Source organism: Pongo abelii, chromosome 15 (assembly GCF_028885655.2).
Source record: "Pongo abelii isolate AG06213 chromosome 15, NHGRI_mPonAbe1-v2.0_pri, whole genome shotgun sequence".
NCBI classification, from domain to species: domain Eukaryota; kingdom Metazoa; phylum Chordata; class Mammalia; order Primates; family Hominidae; genus Pongo; species Pongo abelii.
Window position 1 is genome coordinate 39,397,616 of NC_072000.2, and position 16,878 is coordinate 39,414,493.

A 16,878-nucleotide genomic window follows, 5' to 3' on the forward strand; every position below is an offset into this window, starting at 1 on the left:
AATGGCAAGATTTTGATCATCACTGCCTGCTTTAAGAATATTTATTTTACAGTTGTAGCAACAGCTCAGCCTTCCTTAAAAAGATTCACAATAAAATTTAAAACGTTAAAATAGTTAAAATGATCCCAAAGAAATTCTAAGATACAGAAAAATTAACCTGTTTTAAAAAATTAGTATGTACTTCCCACTCAATTTTGCTGCCAATCTAAAACACTGAAAAATAAAATTTAATAATCTTAAAAAATTAATATCCTCCAGAGCTAAAATATTATACAAGTTGTCAGACTACATCCTAGCGGCTTGAATTTACTACAGAGACCTATGTCCTTGCAGATTCCAAATTATGATTTTGCCAACATGCTAAATATGAATTGTGAGGAAAGACTGTTATTAGCCATAGCTAAAAACTGATGTATAAAACCAGAGTGATAATTTATCAATTTACAATGAGAAATAACTGTCAAAGAAACCAGAATACTCAAGTTCATAAATCAGCAGTTAATTCCTCTATGAAGAAGCAACAGAAGACCTGGAATAATCTTGAGCAAGGAGAACAAAGCAGGAGGTACCCACATGTCTTGATTTCAAAATACATTACAAAACAGTAATCAAAACAGTATAAAAAACAGACATATACAGCAATGGAACAGAGAGCCAGAAATACACACACACACACACACACACACACACACACACACACACACACACACACACACACACACACACACACACACACACACACACACACACACACACACACACACACACACACACACACACACACACACACACACACACACACACACACTATTATCCAGCCTTTAAAAAGCAGCCAGCACTTTGGGAGGCTGAGGCGGGCAGATCACAAGGTCAGGAGTTCCAGACCAGCCTGATCAACATGGTGAAACCCCATCTCTACCAAAAATACAAAAATTAGCCGGGCGTGGTGGCGCATGCCTGTAATCCCAGCTACCCAGGAGGCTGAGGCAGAAGAACTACTTGAACCCGAGAGGCGGAGTCTGCAGTGAGCCGAGATAGTGCCGCTGTACTCCAGTCTGGGTGACAGCGCAAGACTCCATCTCAAAAAAAAAAAAAAAAAAAAAAAAAAAAAAAAAGCAGAAAATCCTAGGGCCAGGCACAGCAGCTCATGCCTTCAATCCCAGTACGCTGGGAGGCCGACGAGAGAGGATGGCTTGAGGCAAGGACTTAGAGACCAGCCTGGGCAATATTATAGCAAGAACTCTTCTCTACAAAATAACTTTTAAAAATTAGCTAGGCATGGTGGTGTGCACCTGTAGTCCCAGCTACTCAGGAGGCTGAGGCATAGGTATCACCTGAGCAGTGAGCTGTGATCACACCACTGTACTCCAGCCTGGGAAATGGAATGAGGCCCTGTTTCAAAAAACAAAAAGAGGGAAATCCCACCATTTGCAACAACATGGATTAACCCAGCAGACATTATTCTAAGTGAAATAAGCTAGACACAGAAAGACAACTTACTGTATAATCTCACTTAAATGTGCAATATAAAAAATCAAACTTATAAAAACAGAGTAGAATGGTAATGACTAAGGGCTGAGCAGTAGGCAAAATGGGAGATGCTGATCAAAATGTACAAAGGTTCAGTTATGTGGGATGAACAGGTTCTGGATATCTAGCATGGTGACTATAGTTAATAATCCCATATTTTACACTTGAAATTTGCTAGAAGATTTTATCATAAATATTCTTACCATATACAAGCAAATGAAATTTTATCTATGTAAGGCCATGATTATGTTAACCAGATTGATTGTAGTAATCATCCGCAATGTACAGGTATATCAAAACATCACAATGTACAAGGTACACCTTAAATATATACAATTTTTATTTGTCGGGTATACCTCAATAAAGTTGGGAAAACCCTATAAAATTAGAAGTGTTTGATACCAACATACATCCACTAAAGTAATTTCTAAATGATGAACTTCAAGCAGAGGAAAGTGATTCTAAATAGATCTGAAAGGGAAGAAATCATGATAAAATAAAGTGGCAAATATATAACAAATACACACCAACACAAAAAATAGAACTAAATTACTTGATAATAATATATATGTTGGGGGGAAAATCAGACTAGTAGGGTTCTAAGGTCCTTGTATTGATTAGGAAGAGGGTAAAAAAAATAACTTTAGAACTTGAAAAGTGAACTACACATGTTAAAACTTATACGATAACCACTAAAGGAAAAGGAACGGGGGCTGGGGGGAAAAGATAGAAAAAGACAGAAAGAAAAGACTAATAAAACTGACAAATCTCTGGCAAGAATCATCATCAAAAAAAAAGAAAGAGAGAAAAACAAACAAGGGATAGGGCCAGGCACAGTTGCTCATGTCTGTAATCCCAGCACTTTGGAAGGCCCAAGGCAGGAGGATTGCTTGAGGCCAGGAGTTCAAGACCAGCCTGGACAACATAGCAAGACCCCACTCTACAAAAAAATTAAAAAATTACCAGGCAATTAAATACTGCATTTATGGGAATAAAAAGGAGAAACATGAACATAAATGCTTCAGAGGTTAAAAGGATTATAAGAGGATGTGATGAGCTTTGTCAACAAATTTGAAAACAAACACAAGAAGGAAATGCCTAGAAAAATAAACTTATTTAAACTGACTCAACAACTGGAATGCCTGAATAGTTCTACAAACTTTAAAATTCCCCATGAGTATTCCAACATAATTTGTCAAATGTCTTTCCTTTCCCAATTGTTACATATTCTGTTAACACAAACCTTAAATCTGGCTGGAACCACTGCCAACACTGGACAAAAATGAAAACAAGTTTGTTTCTTTAACTTATGCTGACAAGGCTAATGCTGTCTCATGCTTTGTTTTACACATCACTAAATATGTGTGGGGGATCAAGATTATTTGCTTTGCCTAGAGAGCTCCCTGGCATGTGAACGCAGTGTGGCACTGAATAAAGAGCACTGACATGAGAACCAGGATGTGGGCATTTTATTCGAAGATCTACCACTTACTTGCTGAGACACCTGAATGGTCCCCCTCAGCTGCAAAACTCAATGTTGTTTACCTGTAAAAGTTAAGTGCCTTTGCCATCAAGAGCAAATGGTAGTTTTCATAAGATTTCTTTTCCACAAAATTTCTACATATTTGAGAACATGCACTTAGGGATTTCTAGCTATTTCATGTGAAACAGCTTTTTGTTCTTTTATTTTCCCTTTTTTTTCTATACTTTCCCTAAGAAATATCTGTCTTAATCAACTTTGACTTCAGAATGCCTTAGAGGACAAAACTAAGCCTTGAGGGTAAAAGCAATAAAAACCTCCCTTCTTATATCATAAACCATTTACTGATGATAGAGTGGAAGATAAAATAATTTTACTATAGTTTATTAATCAAATGATAGAAGAGTTTCAATCTATAATGAGTAATTTAAAAAATTATTCTGGTAACAGGAGTATAAGGGGAAAATAATTATTATGCTAAAAGTACCACAAACTAAAATATATAAAGAATAGAAAATACTAGAGGATAGATGTAAATTATATAAACTAAGTATAAACTTAAAAAATCTACATGAAGAATATATTTTAAATAGCTAATAATCAGTAATTTCTTTCTCTCTCTTTTTTTTTTTTTTAGGAGATGCGGTGTCTCCATGTTGTCCAAAGTGGCCTCAAACTCCTGGGCTCAAGCGATTCTCCCACCTCAGCCGCCTGAACAACTACAACTAAAGGTACACACCACTGTTCCCAGCTAAAAATCAGTATGTTTAATATTAAAGATAAAAGCCTTCCTTATAAATTAAAAATACTGAGAGGTATGTTACCTGACGAAATATCTCTGTCACAAAGTTTACATTACTTCTTTTAGAAGAAAAAACTCTGCGAACTATTTCAATGTCTGTGAGATGTTCTTCATCAATACTACAGAGACTAGATGAGCTAGGTTCTCGCTCCGTGAGAGTGCTTGTATTGGAATGAGACTGTTCGGGTTCTGTAGTTCTGTCTGCTTTATCAGCATTATCATTTTTGCTTTCTTCTCTGGATACTAAACTAGCAGCTGCTCTCTAAAATACAAAAAAAGAGAGAGAAACAATATCATAATCATTTAACTATGTATTTTGTCTTTTAATAGGTAATACTGACAAAATCCAAAACATTTCCCAAGTAATTTATACCACTGCTTAAACTCCGGGCATAGAGTTTCATTTAAAAGCCATTCTAAATAATTAAGTGGCAATGCAAGTAACTCAACATCTAAGTGACAGAGATACTCCAAAACATGTGGTAATTAATCATCTATCCACCTATAGTTATATATTCCTCTCAGTAAGTTTGCAGTTCAAACAAGTTATTAATTAAAGCTGGGTGGATGAATAATGGAATTAGAGACAGCTCAGACCTTCAAGAATAAGTAAATAACTTAATATCAGAATGTTTACCTAATAAAAATTTAAAGTTTAAAATTATCTCTATTTTACTATGGACAAAAATTTACACAAGTAAAAGCTTCTTAAACAAAACAAAAAACAAAGGAACAAAATTTATGACAGAAGTAGGAACAAAACTAAAAGAAAATATTAGAAAACTTGAGAGAAAATTCTATAATTCTAATAATGGAATTTTCACCAAGTCTAAAGATCAAGCCTAACCAGATAGATAGGGAAAAATTAAGTCTTAAGGTGGTGATAAGCAAATTACTATATGGTAGAAGTAACACTATTCTGTGGTATAAATTACTTTCTGTTAAGTTATTCAATTTTTGGCCTCAGTTTTGTCATCCATAAAATAACAGAGTTTAAATAAATGATCTCAAATATACCTTTCCAACCAAAAACATTTATGATTTTCATCCATTACGTTCTAGGATCAGAAAGCAGATAGTTCTGCTTGAGAATTTTCGCACTTAATAGTTCTTAATACAGAAGTTAGAACAAAGTTTTGGAGGAAAACACACAATACAGTTTGCTATAGATAAATAAACTAAGAGGAATAAAAGTCACATTTTCTGAATTCTGATGAATTAAATACACGTTATACCTTTATCCTACTTATAAAAGATTTAAGGTGGTATAGAAAAAACACACATAGTTTAAGATTTTAAAAACTAAGAAAATCTGAGGAGAGGAAAATAAAAGTAGTAAAAATACTGTAATATAGACATGTTTAGAAAAATGTACGAGGGAAAATAGAAAATAAAAAAGAAGTATGAGAAAAAAGTAAACTGTTAAATCCAAAACAACAGTTTGAAATATTAGTTCCTCTACTGTATTGCTTTGTAATTTTATATCACATTTCTAGACTTGGCGTCTTTGTTGAAAAAGGGGGGAAGGGGGTGTGAAGAGGTCTTTTAATCTGCATTTTGTGAATGCCCCCAAATTAAAAAGGGACATTAAGGTCCTACCATTTGATCACAGTTCTTTTCACTTGTAAGATTTATCTGTACAATAGAGTATTTTTAGTATTGTATAATTAAAACATAGAAATAAGCTGAGACTGACATACTAATGAAATTATCTTCTATACTTCCCGTTTCATTTCTTTATTAAGAAACTTATTAATTCTATAATTAAAATTTGCATTTACAAAATATATTTATACAAATAAAATAGCACTATTATTTAAGTGTACTCTCCACCTAAGGCAACTGAAATCAATGGACTAAATCTCAAAAGCCATTTCTAACTTTAACAAGCCTGCCTCATTTGTGCATTACCTGAATATTCTTTGGCAAGACTTCACCTTCCATCCCAGGAATATGAGGTCCTGTATGCGGTTTTGGCTCCAGCCAGAAAGAAACCAGCCAACGAATGACAATAACACGAGCCTTAATGAAAGGCTCCTTTGTACAATAGATTGCTTCATTGGTTTCAGCATCTTTCTTTATCATGACATAATGTGGCTTTGGTCTCATCTGCGGGATGTCTGTGCAAAATAAAAGGAAAATGAAAACCAAAATAAGAAAGAAATTATGTTTAGAAAAAACCTACATTTTTAAATACTTGAGAAAATATTGTTATGCTACTCTGGTTTTAGAAGTAGCTTTAGTACAAAAATGACATTTCAAAATTTGCCAGATGTTTGCATGGAACTCAGAAGAGTGAACCATATATACCAGGATGATATATGGAAACATCCAGGATGATTTTTACATCCAGGATGATTTTTACAAAATATCAAAAAGTTCAATGAACCTACCTAAGTACAAAGAAGCTTCCAGAACCATTTAAAATAAATAAGAGCTCACACTTCAATTAACCTACCACTGAAACACATATTTTGAAGTCATACAAAATATGAGGTTTTACCTGAGCCTGTTAGTTGCCTAAACTTGGTATTAGGAACATCTTTCTGGGAAAGAGACAATTTACCTACGGACTACCAATACCTTCTATATATGGCAGAGATATGCTTCTAACCCAGGATTTGTACACAAGGCTCTAGGCTCAAGGCTCCAAGAGATATGTTGGCACAATAATTATTAAAAGTAATTGCAAAAACTGCCATTACTTTTGCATCAACCTATATAAATACTGGATGAAACATGGGTATGTAATTATTCACACAGAATTTGAATAAGACTAATACTTGATTGAACCCCCATATGGGGGGACCTTAAAAAGAAAATTTATAATATAGTCTAAGGATCATGCCAAACAAGAATTCAGTTTAATTTACAATCGCAAATATTTCTGGTGGGCTAACTTTTATAATTGATAAGATCCAGAGAACAAGTTTTTAAAAAATCTGTTCATTGTTGGCTGAGTGTGGTGGCTCATGCTTATAATCCCAGCACTTTGGGAGGCTAAGGTGGGAGGACCACTTGAAGCCAGGAGTTCAAGACCAGCCTGGGCAACATAGGGAGATCCCATCTCTAAAAAAAAAATAATTAGCCAGATGTGGTGGCGCATGACTGTTGTCCTAGCTACTGGGGAGGCTGAGATGGGAGGATTGCCTGAGCTCAGCAGTTCAAGGCTGCAGTGAGCTACAATCATGCCATTGCACTCCAGCCTCCTGGGTGACAGAGTGAGTCCCTGTCTCTTTAAAAAAAAAAAAAAAAAAAAAAAAAAATCATTCTCATTGAAAATTTCCTATTAATATAAATTTGCTTTCAGTATGAATCTAGGTATCATATCTATACCAACCAATACAAGTAATAAATATGATCAGTTTCCTGCAGTAACAAATGCCAGCTTTACAGTGAGAGATTATTTTACTCTTTTAAGTGTGATCTTTCAGAAAATTCCAAACATTACCTACCAAGTATAGGATGATATAAACTGTTTTCCTTACAGATGTTTGGAAAAATATAAGGCAAGTAATATTTCTTAAAATGTGAAAACAAAAATGAAAATCCCCTTTCTTGGTTTTCTTTGTTCTTCCATTCTAAACTTTTTACCTAAAAATAAATTATATAATTAGAATCATTCCAGAAGAAAGAATCTCTTAAATGCAAGTATTAGCAATTATAAACAAGCTTATAAAAGGTTGCAATACACTGAACTGTTAACACTAAAGATCATGATACATAGCATAAGGACAAATCTTTTAAATTGGTCTAATGTCAAACAAGTACATTATGTATATTTTTAAAAAACCTTAGAAGTATGCTTCAAAAAACTATGAAAATTACACATAAGTTGGCCCTACTAATGACAAAAATATTAAAGTTCTTTCCCTTTTGCCCCTTCCTGAATAATTCAGCCTAAAAAACCAAACAAAATACATAAGCATATGTGGCAGGGGTGTGTGTATGTAAGCAGTAGCAGCAGTCAAGTGCAGACAATCAGAGCCTGAGCACAGGACGCAGGGCATCCATAAAGGGGGTACAGCAGAGGCAGTAACCCAGTGGGGACTCACAGTCTGAGAGGAGTGAGGAGGGTGTCCATGAAGTGGGAGAAGTGAGGACAGAAAGAGATACAGCAGTATAATATAGGGTATGAGAACTCTAAGAAGGTGATGAAGACATCCAATCAGGTGGTTGGCAAAGGCCCAGAGTGGGGTACTAGAACCCAACCAAGTTAAGGAGAATGTCTGCAGAGAAGGGCAATGGTGGCAATGGGAGATTGATTATACACAAGGGGGACTGACTAAATAAGTATATATACTAAGAATAATATGAGCCACATTTCTCATTGACAGGTAAGAGTTATAAATATGAAAAGGAAGAAACCAGAATGAACCCTGTGGTACTAGACTAAAATCTGGAAAATGGGTATGAATTAACATTATGATAGATAGACAGACAGAAATAGGGATTTGCGTGTGTCTGTGTCTGTGAATACAATTCTTCATTAAAATGAATGACAGCTCCTTAGAGAAGCAGCAGATTCCAGAGTGAGCAAGGAAGGTACGAGATGAACTTGGAACATCTTGTGGTGCCAGGAAGTAAGGAAGTGCTCAGACAATGACGGAAACAATTCAAAGGCATAGGATTCAGCTTGAAGGAACTTCCACTAGACAAATTTGGCACAATCTGAGCATCAATATTGGTAACTGTAGTAAATATTAACACATGAATTCACAGGAATGCATAAATCCATGTTGAGATAAATAAGTAAGTAAACAAACGGGGAGGGGAGAAAGCTTTTTCCTACAGTATGTAGCCAACTCTTGAAAGTAGAAGTAATGATGGAATTAATATCACCAGTTGGCCAAAAAGTGGAAACAACTCAAATACTCATCGGCTGATAAAGAGATAAACAAAATACTGTATGTGTATACAATATAATATTATTCAGCTCAATAAAAATGAAGTATCAATACGTGCTACAACATGGATACACCTTGAAAACATTTGCTAAGTAAAACAAGCTAGTCAATAAAGACTACATATTCTATGATCCTATTAACATGAAATGTCCAGAACAGGCAAATATACAGAGACAGAAAATCATTTCATGTTTGCGTAGGGGTGGGGATGAAAGGGTTGGGGGTAAGAGGACTGACTCCTAATGGGTATGTGGTTTCCTATTAGCACTAAAATTATACTGTGACGGCTGTGTAACCCTGTGAATATACTTAAAACACACTGAACTGTACGTTTTAAGTGAGTGAACTATATGAAATGTGCATATCTCAATAAAGCTGTTTTTTAAAAATTACCATTTGGTAACCCTCGTAATTACAAAGTCAAAAGCCTTCAATGGATGCTAAAACGTGTGAAATTTCTATAAGAAAGGGGGTATTTAGGTAGTTACACAGTACTTCCCCACAAAATACTTGTTGATTTTCCAGTGTAATACTTACTGATATTACACTGGAAAAGTCTGGCAGACGCTACCTTATCAAAGGATTAAAGCCAACAATGCTCATATATCAGAATTAGCTCAAAATGGACCACAGACCTTAATGTAAAACATAAAACTATAAAACTTCAAGAAGAAAACATAGGAGAATATCTTTGTGACATTTGATTAGGCAAAGATTAGAAACAATTCCAAAAGTCAGATCCATTAAAAAAGTGGTATAGTGGACTTCATCAAAATAAAAAGCTTCTAAAAAGACTGCTATGAAAATGGAAAGATGAGCTACTGGGAGAAAATATTTGCAAAACATACATCTGACTAAGGACTTCTTTCTAAAACATATAAAAAGCTTAAACTTAATAAGACAAGCCAATTTAAAAATGGGCAAAAAAAGTGAACAGACACTTCACCCAAGATATATGGATGAAAAATAAGCACATAAAAAGATATTCAACATACCATTAGCTGTTAGGGAAATACAAATTAAAACCATAATGAGATATCATTATACATTCACTAGAATGGCTAAAATTACAAATTAACCATACCAACTGTTGGTGAGGATGTGAAGCAATTGTATAAGTCTTACATATTGCTGGTGGAATGTAAAAAGGTACAGTCATTTGGAAAACAGCTTGGTAGTTTCTTAAATAGTCAATATATACCCCTACTATTTGACCCAGCCATTCTACTGTTATATGTCCACACAAAAACTTGTTTACCAATATTCACAGCAGTTTTACTTTAAATAGCCAAAAATTAGAGACCACTCAAATAACCATGAACAAACAACTGGATAAACTGGTGCATCCCCTACAATGAAATGCTATAAAAGGAGCAAACTACTGACACATACAAGAAGATAGACAATTCTCAAAATAATCAAACAGAAAACAAAGCAAGACAAAAAAAGTATGTACTCTATGATTATATTTACATAAAACTATGGAAAACACAAACTATTCTATAATGACAAAAAACAGATCAATGGATGTCTAAGGATAAAATGGTGGTGTAAGAATTCAAGGGGATGAATTACAAAGGGATCCAAGGGGCATGGTGGCTCACGCCTATAATCACAGCATTTTGGGAGGCCAAGGTGGGAGGATCACTTGAGCTTAGGAGTTTGAGACCAGCCTGGGCAACACAGTGAGACCTTATTTCTCTCTAACAACAACAAAAAAAGTTTTAATTCGCCAGGCTCGGTGGTCCGTAGTCCCAGCTACTTGAGAGGCTGAGGTGGCAGGATCACTTGAGCCCAGGAGGTTGAGGCTGCAGTAAGCCACAATTGGGCCACTGTACTCCAGCCTGGGTTACAGAGCAAGACCTTGTCTCAAACAAACAGAAAAACAAAGCAAACAAAGATCCAAGAAAATGCCTAGAGGTGATAAATATATACATTATCTTAACTGTAAAGGTTTCATGGATGTATACACGTAATAAAATTCATTAAACTGTAAATTTCAAATATTGCAGTTTATTGTGTATCAATTATAGTTCAATAAATCAGTAAAGCAATATTTAAAATCTATATGAACTACAAAAGTATTTTTTAAAGAAAAATTAGTAATAATAATGACGATCATAACATCTGCCCACTACAGAACACTTATGGTGTGCTGTGCATTATTTTATTCTAAGCACTTTGTACTATTTAGGCCTCAAGCACCAAAATGGTATCATTTTTATCTCTATTTCACAAATAAGGACACAGAAACACTAAGTGGTTATTAAGTAATTTGCCAATGGCCACACTATTAGTAAAACGTGGAATCAGGGTTCAAACTCTGGCAATCTAGTTTAGGGTCCAAATTAACTTTATAATGTTTGTTTCTGAGGTATGAGGAATTTTTGTGTTTGGGCCATTACAAGAAATATGCGAATAAAAGCATTTTCATCAGTCAATCGGGGTATGCACATTTCGTATCTAAAGGTGAATAGGTTACCTTGCAAAATACATGCACCTAGAAATTCAAAAGGTACAAACAGGTTTAAGTGTAAATTACATTTCTCCTAATCATTATCCTGCAGCCCACCTCCCTAGTTGTTACATATTGGCAGACTGATTCCTAAATCAAACAATTTTCAGCTTTTCATTTGAAGTATCACAACTGCTGATCACAAATGAAAGGATTAGATAATAAGCGCAACTGTCTCACATAAGAAGGTATACGCAAAGAGTCTACAAAAATGTCCCTCTCTAGATTCCTAAGAGTGTCATCATCCCTCCAATGATTTCAGAAAGAGATATTAACATCTTTTCAATAGCAAAAATTTGTCACTTCTTCTTCAAGAAAATAAGCAACTATATGCATCTACTATGTGACAGACCTGGAGCAGTCACTGTCTGCTGCTAAGGTTTCCACTACAGATGCAAGTAAAATATGTCCTTGTACTTTCTGTCTTTTTTATTGTGGCAGCCAAGGATGAATAGAGGAATACAGGAAAAAACACGAAGAGAGAATTTTTTTAACTCAGGAATACCCTTGTAAAGAGTGAAGAGTCTATTTTACTCCAAAGAAGAATCTAAAACTTGAGTTTACACGAGAAGTGTAGGAAATATCCCCTACCACCATCACTTGGTTGATTACACTTGTAAAAGCTTAAAAGCTAAAGCTAATTAAAAGCAAGCCATTGACCCTTCCCCTCCAACCTCCCCGACAAAAAGAAAATAAGCAAATATCTACTATGACAGAATAATGGTAAGAGAAAAGGGAATCACCCATATAGGATAGTAAGGAGTGTGATATCAAAGAAGATAACAAGTACCTGAATTACTATGTATTTTAGAAGTGCTTCAAGAAAATAGCTTGTGAGATCTTCTTGCCCTTTATCTCCTGATTGTGGGGGGACAAGAGGAGTGATTTCTTCTATAGTGACTTGAGCTATCCAAAGACAAAAGAATAGTATATAGTTACAAATTTAATAAAACAATAATATAACCAAATAAACTTTAACTGCAAAATGAGTACGCAATGAAAATTGCTTGCAAACTTTCTAATGACTGATCCTTGAAATAAATCTTAAGATCATCCCTGAAAGTTGATCACAACAATAAATTTTATTTTATTTAGTTATTATTTTTCTTATTATTATCATTATTTTTTTGAGACGGAGTCTCACTCTGTAACCCAGGCTGGAGTGCAATGAATGGCACAATCTCGGCTCACTGCAACCTCCGCCTCCCAGGTTCAAGCGATTCTCCTGCCTCAGCCTCCCAAGTAGCTGGGATTACAGGCTCCTGCCACTATGCCCAGCTAATTTTTGTATTTTTAGTAGACAGGGTTTCACCATGTTGGCCAGGCTGGTCTCAAATTCCTGATCTCAGGTGATCTGCCCGCCTCGGCCTCCCAAAGTGCTAGGATTACAGGTGTGAGCCACCGTGCCTGGCCACAAATTTTAACAATCAGCTGTTCTGTGAACCCTTGATTGAGAGAATGTGACAAAGGGATGGACAGACAAATAACACAGTGATTACAAGTATGTAACATCTCAGTTGAGAAAGAACTTCTGGTAATTTCAAATTCACATGAAGACTGCCCATTACAAAAATTCCATAAGATGACAAACATTAGTAATAATGCACTTATTTATCGAAGTACCAATCTGTTAACACTTACAAAATAAGAAAGTTTTATATTTTTTACTTTTCAGATGTTCAGAAAAATTCATTATAACAAATGCAAATGCAAGAAAGTCAACCCACAACTAGCTGAATTCTCTTAAATAGTTCCTAATCTGAACAATTAGTACCTGGTAAACACATGTAGGTCCCTAAACCTAACTCTCAGTAAATATCAACCAACAAGCTCACAACAAAGGTAGATTTCAGTTTTTAAATAATACATGGTATGTTATTCTGCCACTCATTTTTAAAAATTATTCTTTAAAAATATAAACTTTAGGCTGGGTGCAGTGGCTCACGCCTATAATCCCAACACTTTGGGAGGCCGAGGCGGGATCATCTGAGGTCAGGAGTTTGAGACCGGCCTTGGCAAACATGGTGAAACCCCATCTCTACTAAAAATACAAAAAATTAGCCTGGCATGGTGGCACACGCCTGTAATCTCAGCTACTTTGGAGCACAAGAATCACTTGAACTGGGTGGCGGAGGTCACAGTGAGCCGAGATCGCACCACTGCACTCCAGCCTGGGCGACAGAGAGAGACTCCGTCTCAAAAAAAAAAAAGAAAAAAAAGAAAAAAAAAGAAAAGAGGTAAGAAAATACAAACTTTATCATCTGTACTCTGGACTTCCTGGACCACTGTCATCATACAGAAGAATACACTTCATGAAAGCTTTATTTTGTGAAGCTATAAAAATCCCCTTAAAATCCACTCTTCCCATAAAGACATCTTAGTCTCTGCTGGGGAGTATACAGAGACTCCATATTTTCCACGTCTTACAGACTAAAAAGCAAAGCTTCTATTCTTAAAAAGAGAAGGGGCAGAAGTCAGTCACAAATATATTTAAAATGAATAATAATTATTTTTAAAGTCATCCACAAAAACACGGATGAAAGAGTGGGTGTGGTGGTATGCATCTGTAGTCCCAGCTACTTGGGAAGGCTGAGGCTGGAGGACTGTTTGAGCCCAAGAGTTCAAGGCTACAGTGCATTATGATTGCACCTGTGAATAGCCACTGCACTCTAATATGGGCACCATAGCTTTGAGACCTTATCTCTTAAAAAAGAGTGATGAAAGAAAACCTCTCTATAATGAAAGACAGAGAAAAAAAATGCTTATAGAACATCTGTTAAGTAGACCAGACATAGTGGCTGACACCTGTGATCCCAACATTTTGGGAGGTTAAGGTGGGAGGACTGCTTGACTTTAGGAGTTTAAGACCAGCCAGGCAACATAGCAAGACCCCATCTCTACAAAAAATTTTAAAATGAGCCAGGTGTGGTGGATGGCATGTGCCTGTAGTCCCAGCTACAGACTTGAGCCCAAGAGTTTGAGGTCACAGTGAGCTGATCATGGGACTGCGCTACAGCATAGGCAACAAAGCAGGACCCTGTCTCACTCAAAAACAAAACAAAACAAAACAAAACAAAAAACTTCAAAATAACATAAAATGTAAATAAGCACGCATATGTAGCCTATTTGAACTGGCTCATTAATACATTTTATGCCAGCTTGGTATTGTTTCTAAAATTTTGTTCTACAAATATAGTTTTGCTTTACCACAAAACCTAAATTTAAAGAAATAAAAATTATAAATAGGTAGTACCTAACAGAGTACTTGTTCTGGATTGAACTACGCACCCTGAAAATTCATATGTTGAAAACCTAACCCCCAGTGTGGCTGCACTTGGAGACAGGGCCTTTAAGGAGGTAAAGTTACATGAGATCATGTGAATGGGCCCAACTGGCTGTTATTTAAGCCACCCAGTCTGGTTATTGCAGCCTTGGCTGACTAATGTAGCACTGTATATGACAATATTTGCTCATGAAAGAAGAAAGAAATCACTTTAGCTTATTTAAATAACAGGATTCATACACGAAGATGAGAATTAAAGAAGTAAAAAAAAAAAAAAAAATTGAATATTAGAAAAATCTGGCCGGGTGTAGTGGCTCACGTCTGTAAACCCAGCACTTTGGGAGGCCGAGGTGGACCACTCACTTGAGGTCAGGAGTTTGAGACCAGCTTGGCCAACGTGGCAAAACCCTGTCTCTACTAAAAATACAAAAAAATTAGCTGGGCATGGTGGCACACACCTGTAGTCCCAGCTACTCAGGAGGCTGAGGCAGAAGAATTGCTTGAACCCAGGAGGTGGAGGTTGCAGTGAGCCAAGGCCACGCCACTGCACTTCAGCCTGGGCGACAGAGTGAGATTCTATCTCAAAAAAAAAAAAAAAAAAAAAAAAAAAAAAAAGAAAGGAATATTAGAAAAAGTTAAGGTAAAAAGCACAAAGACTCACTAATGAATGAAAGCAAAAATTAAACATTACTGAAATTATAAATTTTTAAATAGCAATACTATATATGAAAATTTATAAAAATTAAATTTACATATAACATTTTCACAGTCATCTAGTGGACAAAATAAAACACACTTGTACTTCAATGTACATCCAAATTAACTCCAGGATACAAGGTGACATGTAATAATTAATGAAAAATGTTAAATGATCTGTATTAACCATAGGTTTTTGATGCTTATACCTCTGTGGCTTTACTGACTCTAGAGTGAATATGTCCTTCCCAGGGCTAGCCAGTTCCTAGAGACAGTAAGTGACTAGCCTGTGAGCATGCCTTTCATATTCAAACCAACCAGTCCAGAGCCCACACCGCTACCACCTCCTCCACATTCACATTCAGGGTGACTGCTCCTCTGTCCTAATTACAAAAGGGCTGCGTACCAGACAACTAAGGACAAGTCTTAACGCCCTACAGCCCACTGGAATTATTCAAACTAGCTAATCCTAAACTTGCTTAACCTGGGTTGCCTGTTTCTTCCCATAGAAACCATAATAAAGACTCTTGCCCATGTTTTTCCCTGTTCCCTCTGCCTCCTGACCAACTCTGTTGCTTCCCCCACGTAGCCCTTGTGGCATGGCATGCCCCTTCCTCTTGGGAACTGTGAGTAACAAACTATTATTTCAACAGCTTTCTTGATCTGCTGACTTCACCATACCTGAATAATAATAAAAGCTATGTTTTAAAGCATTGCCTTGGATTACCCAGTTAATGAATGCACAGACATTTGAAAAAATACACTAAGAGACTACATAGAAAGCTTAAACATACTGACAGATAACATCCCATGAATCTTACTTTCTTGAAGGTTGAGTGGAGGATTAATGAGATTATCTAAAGTTCGAGGTCCATGTTCAGACTGTGGTGCTGAAAATCCAGGGATTAAGCATGAAAACATCCAGAGCTGTTCTTTGCTACAGTTATTCTGAAGAGCTTGCAACCATAGTAAGAAAAGACGAACACCTTCCCGCCTAATCTAAAATAAAATAAAATGAAAATAGACAGTATTTTTATTTATAATGGAAATACTTTCTTCCTTTGAAAAACAAAGTTCTCTAGATGATGACAACAGAATGATACTTTCGAGAGGCAGGGCAGGGAAGGAAGGGGAAGTTGAGGAGGAGAAGAGAGACAGCATCTATTGAAATCATTATTTGGAATACAAATGCATGGATTTTTAACAAGTATAGAATGAACTTGTTCTCTATTTAAAGCCATCAGGTAATTTTTATTCTGTAAGTTCCATTTATAAAAATTAGAAAATCTTTTCCTTCTTGTCTACTTCCCTCCTTGCCTATCTCCCATCACCACTAGTCTAAACCAAGAAGCAAGAAGAGAGAGAACAATGACTGTTAGTGGTGAGAATGAGTTTCGTAAAAGGAGGAATGGTTATGGGGATCCTGGCACACTGCGAATTCAATGTTCTTGCCCCTGAAAAGTTCTGAAATTATTAAAATTATTAAGTTACAATTAAATTATTAAAAATAAAATGATTTAATTTAAATAAAAATTATTTAAAACCTCTCTGAAATTATCTTATTTACTTATTATTTGATTCTAAGCTCCAAGATACCAACTTTGTTCTACTCTATTGAAGCATCTAAAACAATACCCTGTACACAGAAGACAATAAGTATTTTAA

At 35.7% G+C, this 16,878-nt stretch overlaps 1 protein-coding gene and 1 pseudogene across 8 annotated transcripts in view; one reads left to right on the forward strand and one right to left on the reverse strand.

The window, feature by feature from the left end:
• The window catches only part of RALGAPA1 (Ral GTPase activating protein catalytic subunit alpha 1), a 278,460-nt gene that overhangs the window by 213,082 nt on the left and 48,500 nt on the right, over window positions 1–16,878 (reverse strand). For 7 of the 8 annotated variants that reach the window (XM_054530032.2, XM_054530037.2, XM_054530036.2 and 4 more), the window contains 5 exons: window positions 16,035–16,212; window positions 12,025–12,140; window positions 7,268–7,406; window positions 5,724–5,932; window positions 3,835–4,074 (listed from right to left, as the gene is read on the reverse strand). In XM_054530032.2, the coding sequence (XP_054386007.1) occupies window positions 3,835–4,074; window positions 5,724–5,932; window positions 7,268–7,406; window positions 12,025–12,140; window positions 16,035–16,212 (882 nt within the window). The remainder of the gene's footprint in view (window positions 1–3,834; window positions 4,075–5,723; window positions 5,933–7,267; window positions 7,407–12,024; window positions 12,141–16,034; window positions 16,213–16,878) is intronic. The other variant, XM_054530034.2, reaches the window with a different exon arrangement.
• On the forward strand, window positions 11,565–11,701 carry LOC112128925 (small nucleolar RNA SNORA31; annotated as a pseudogene).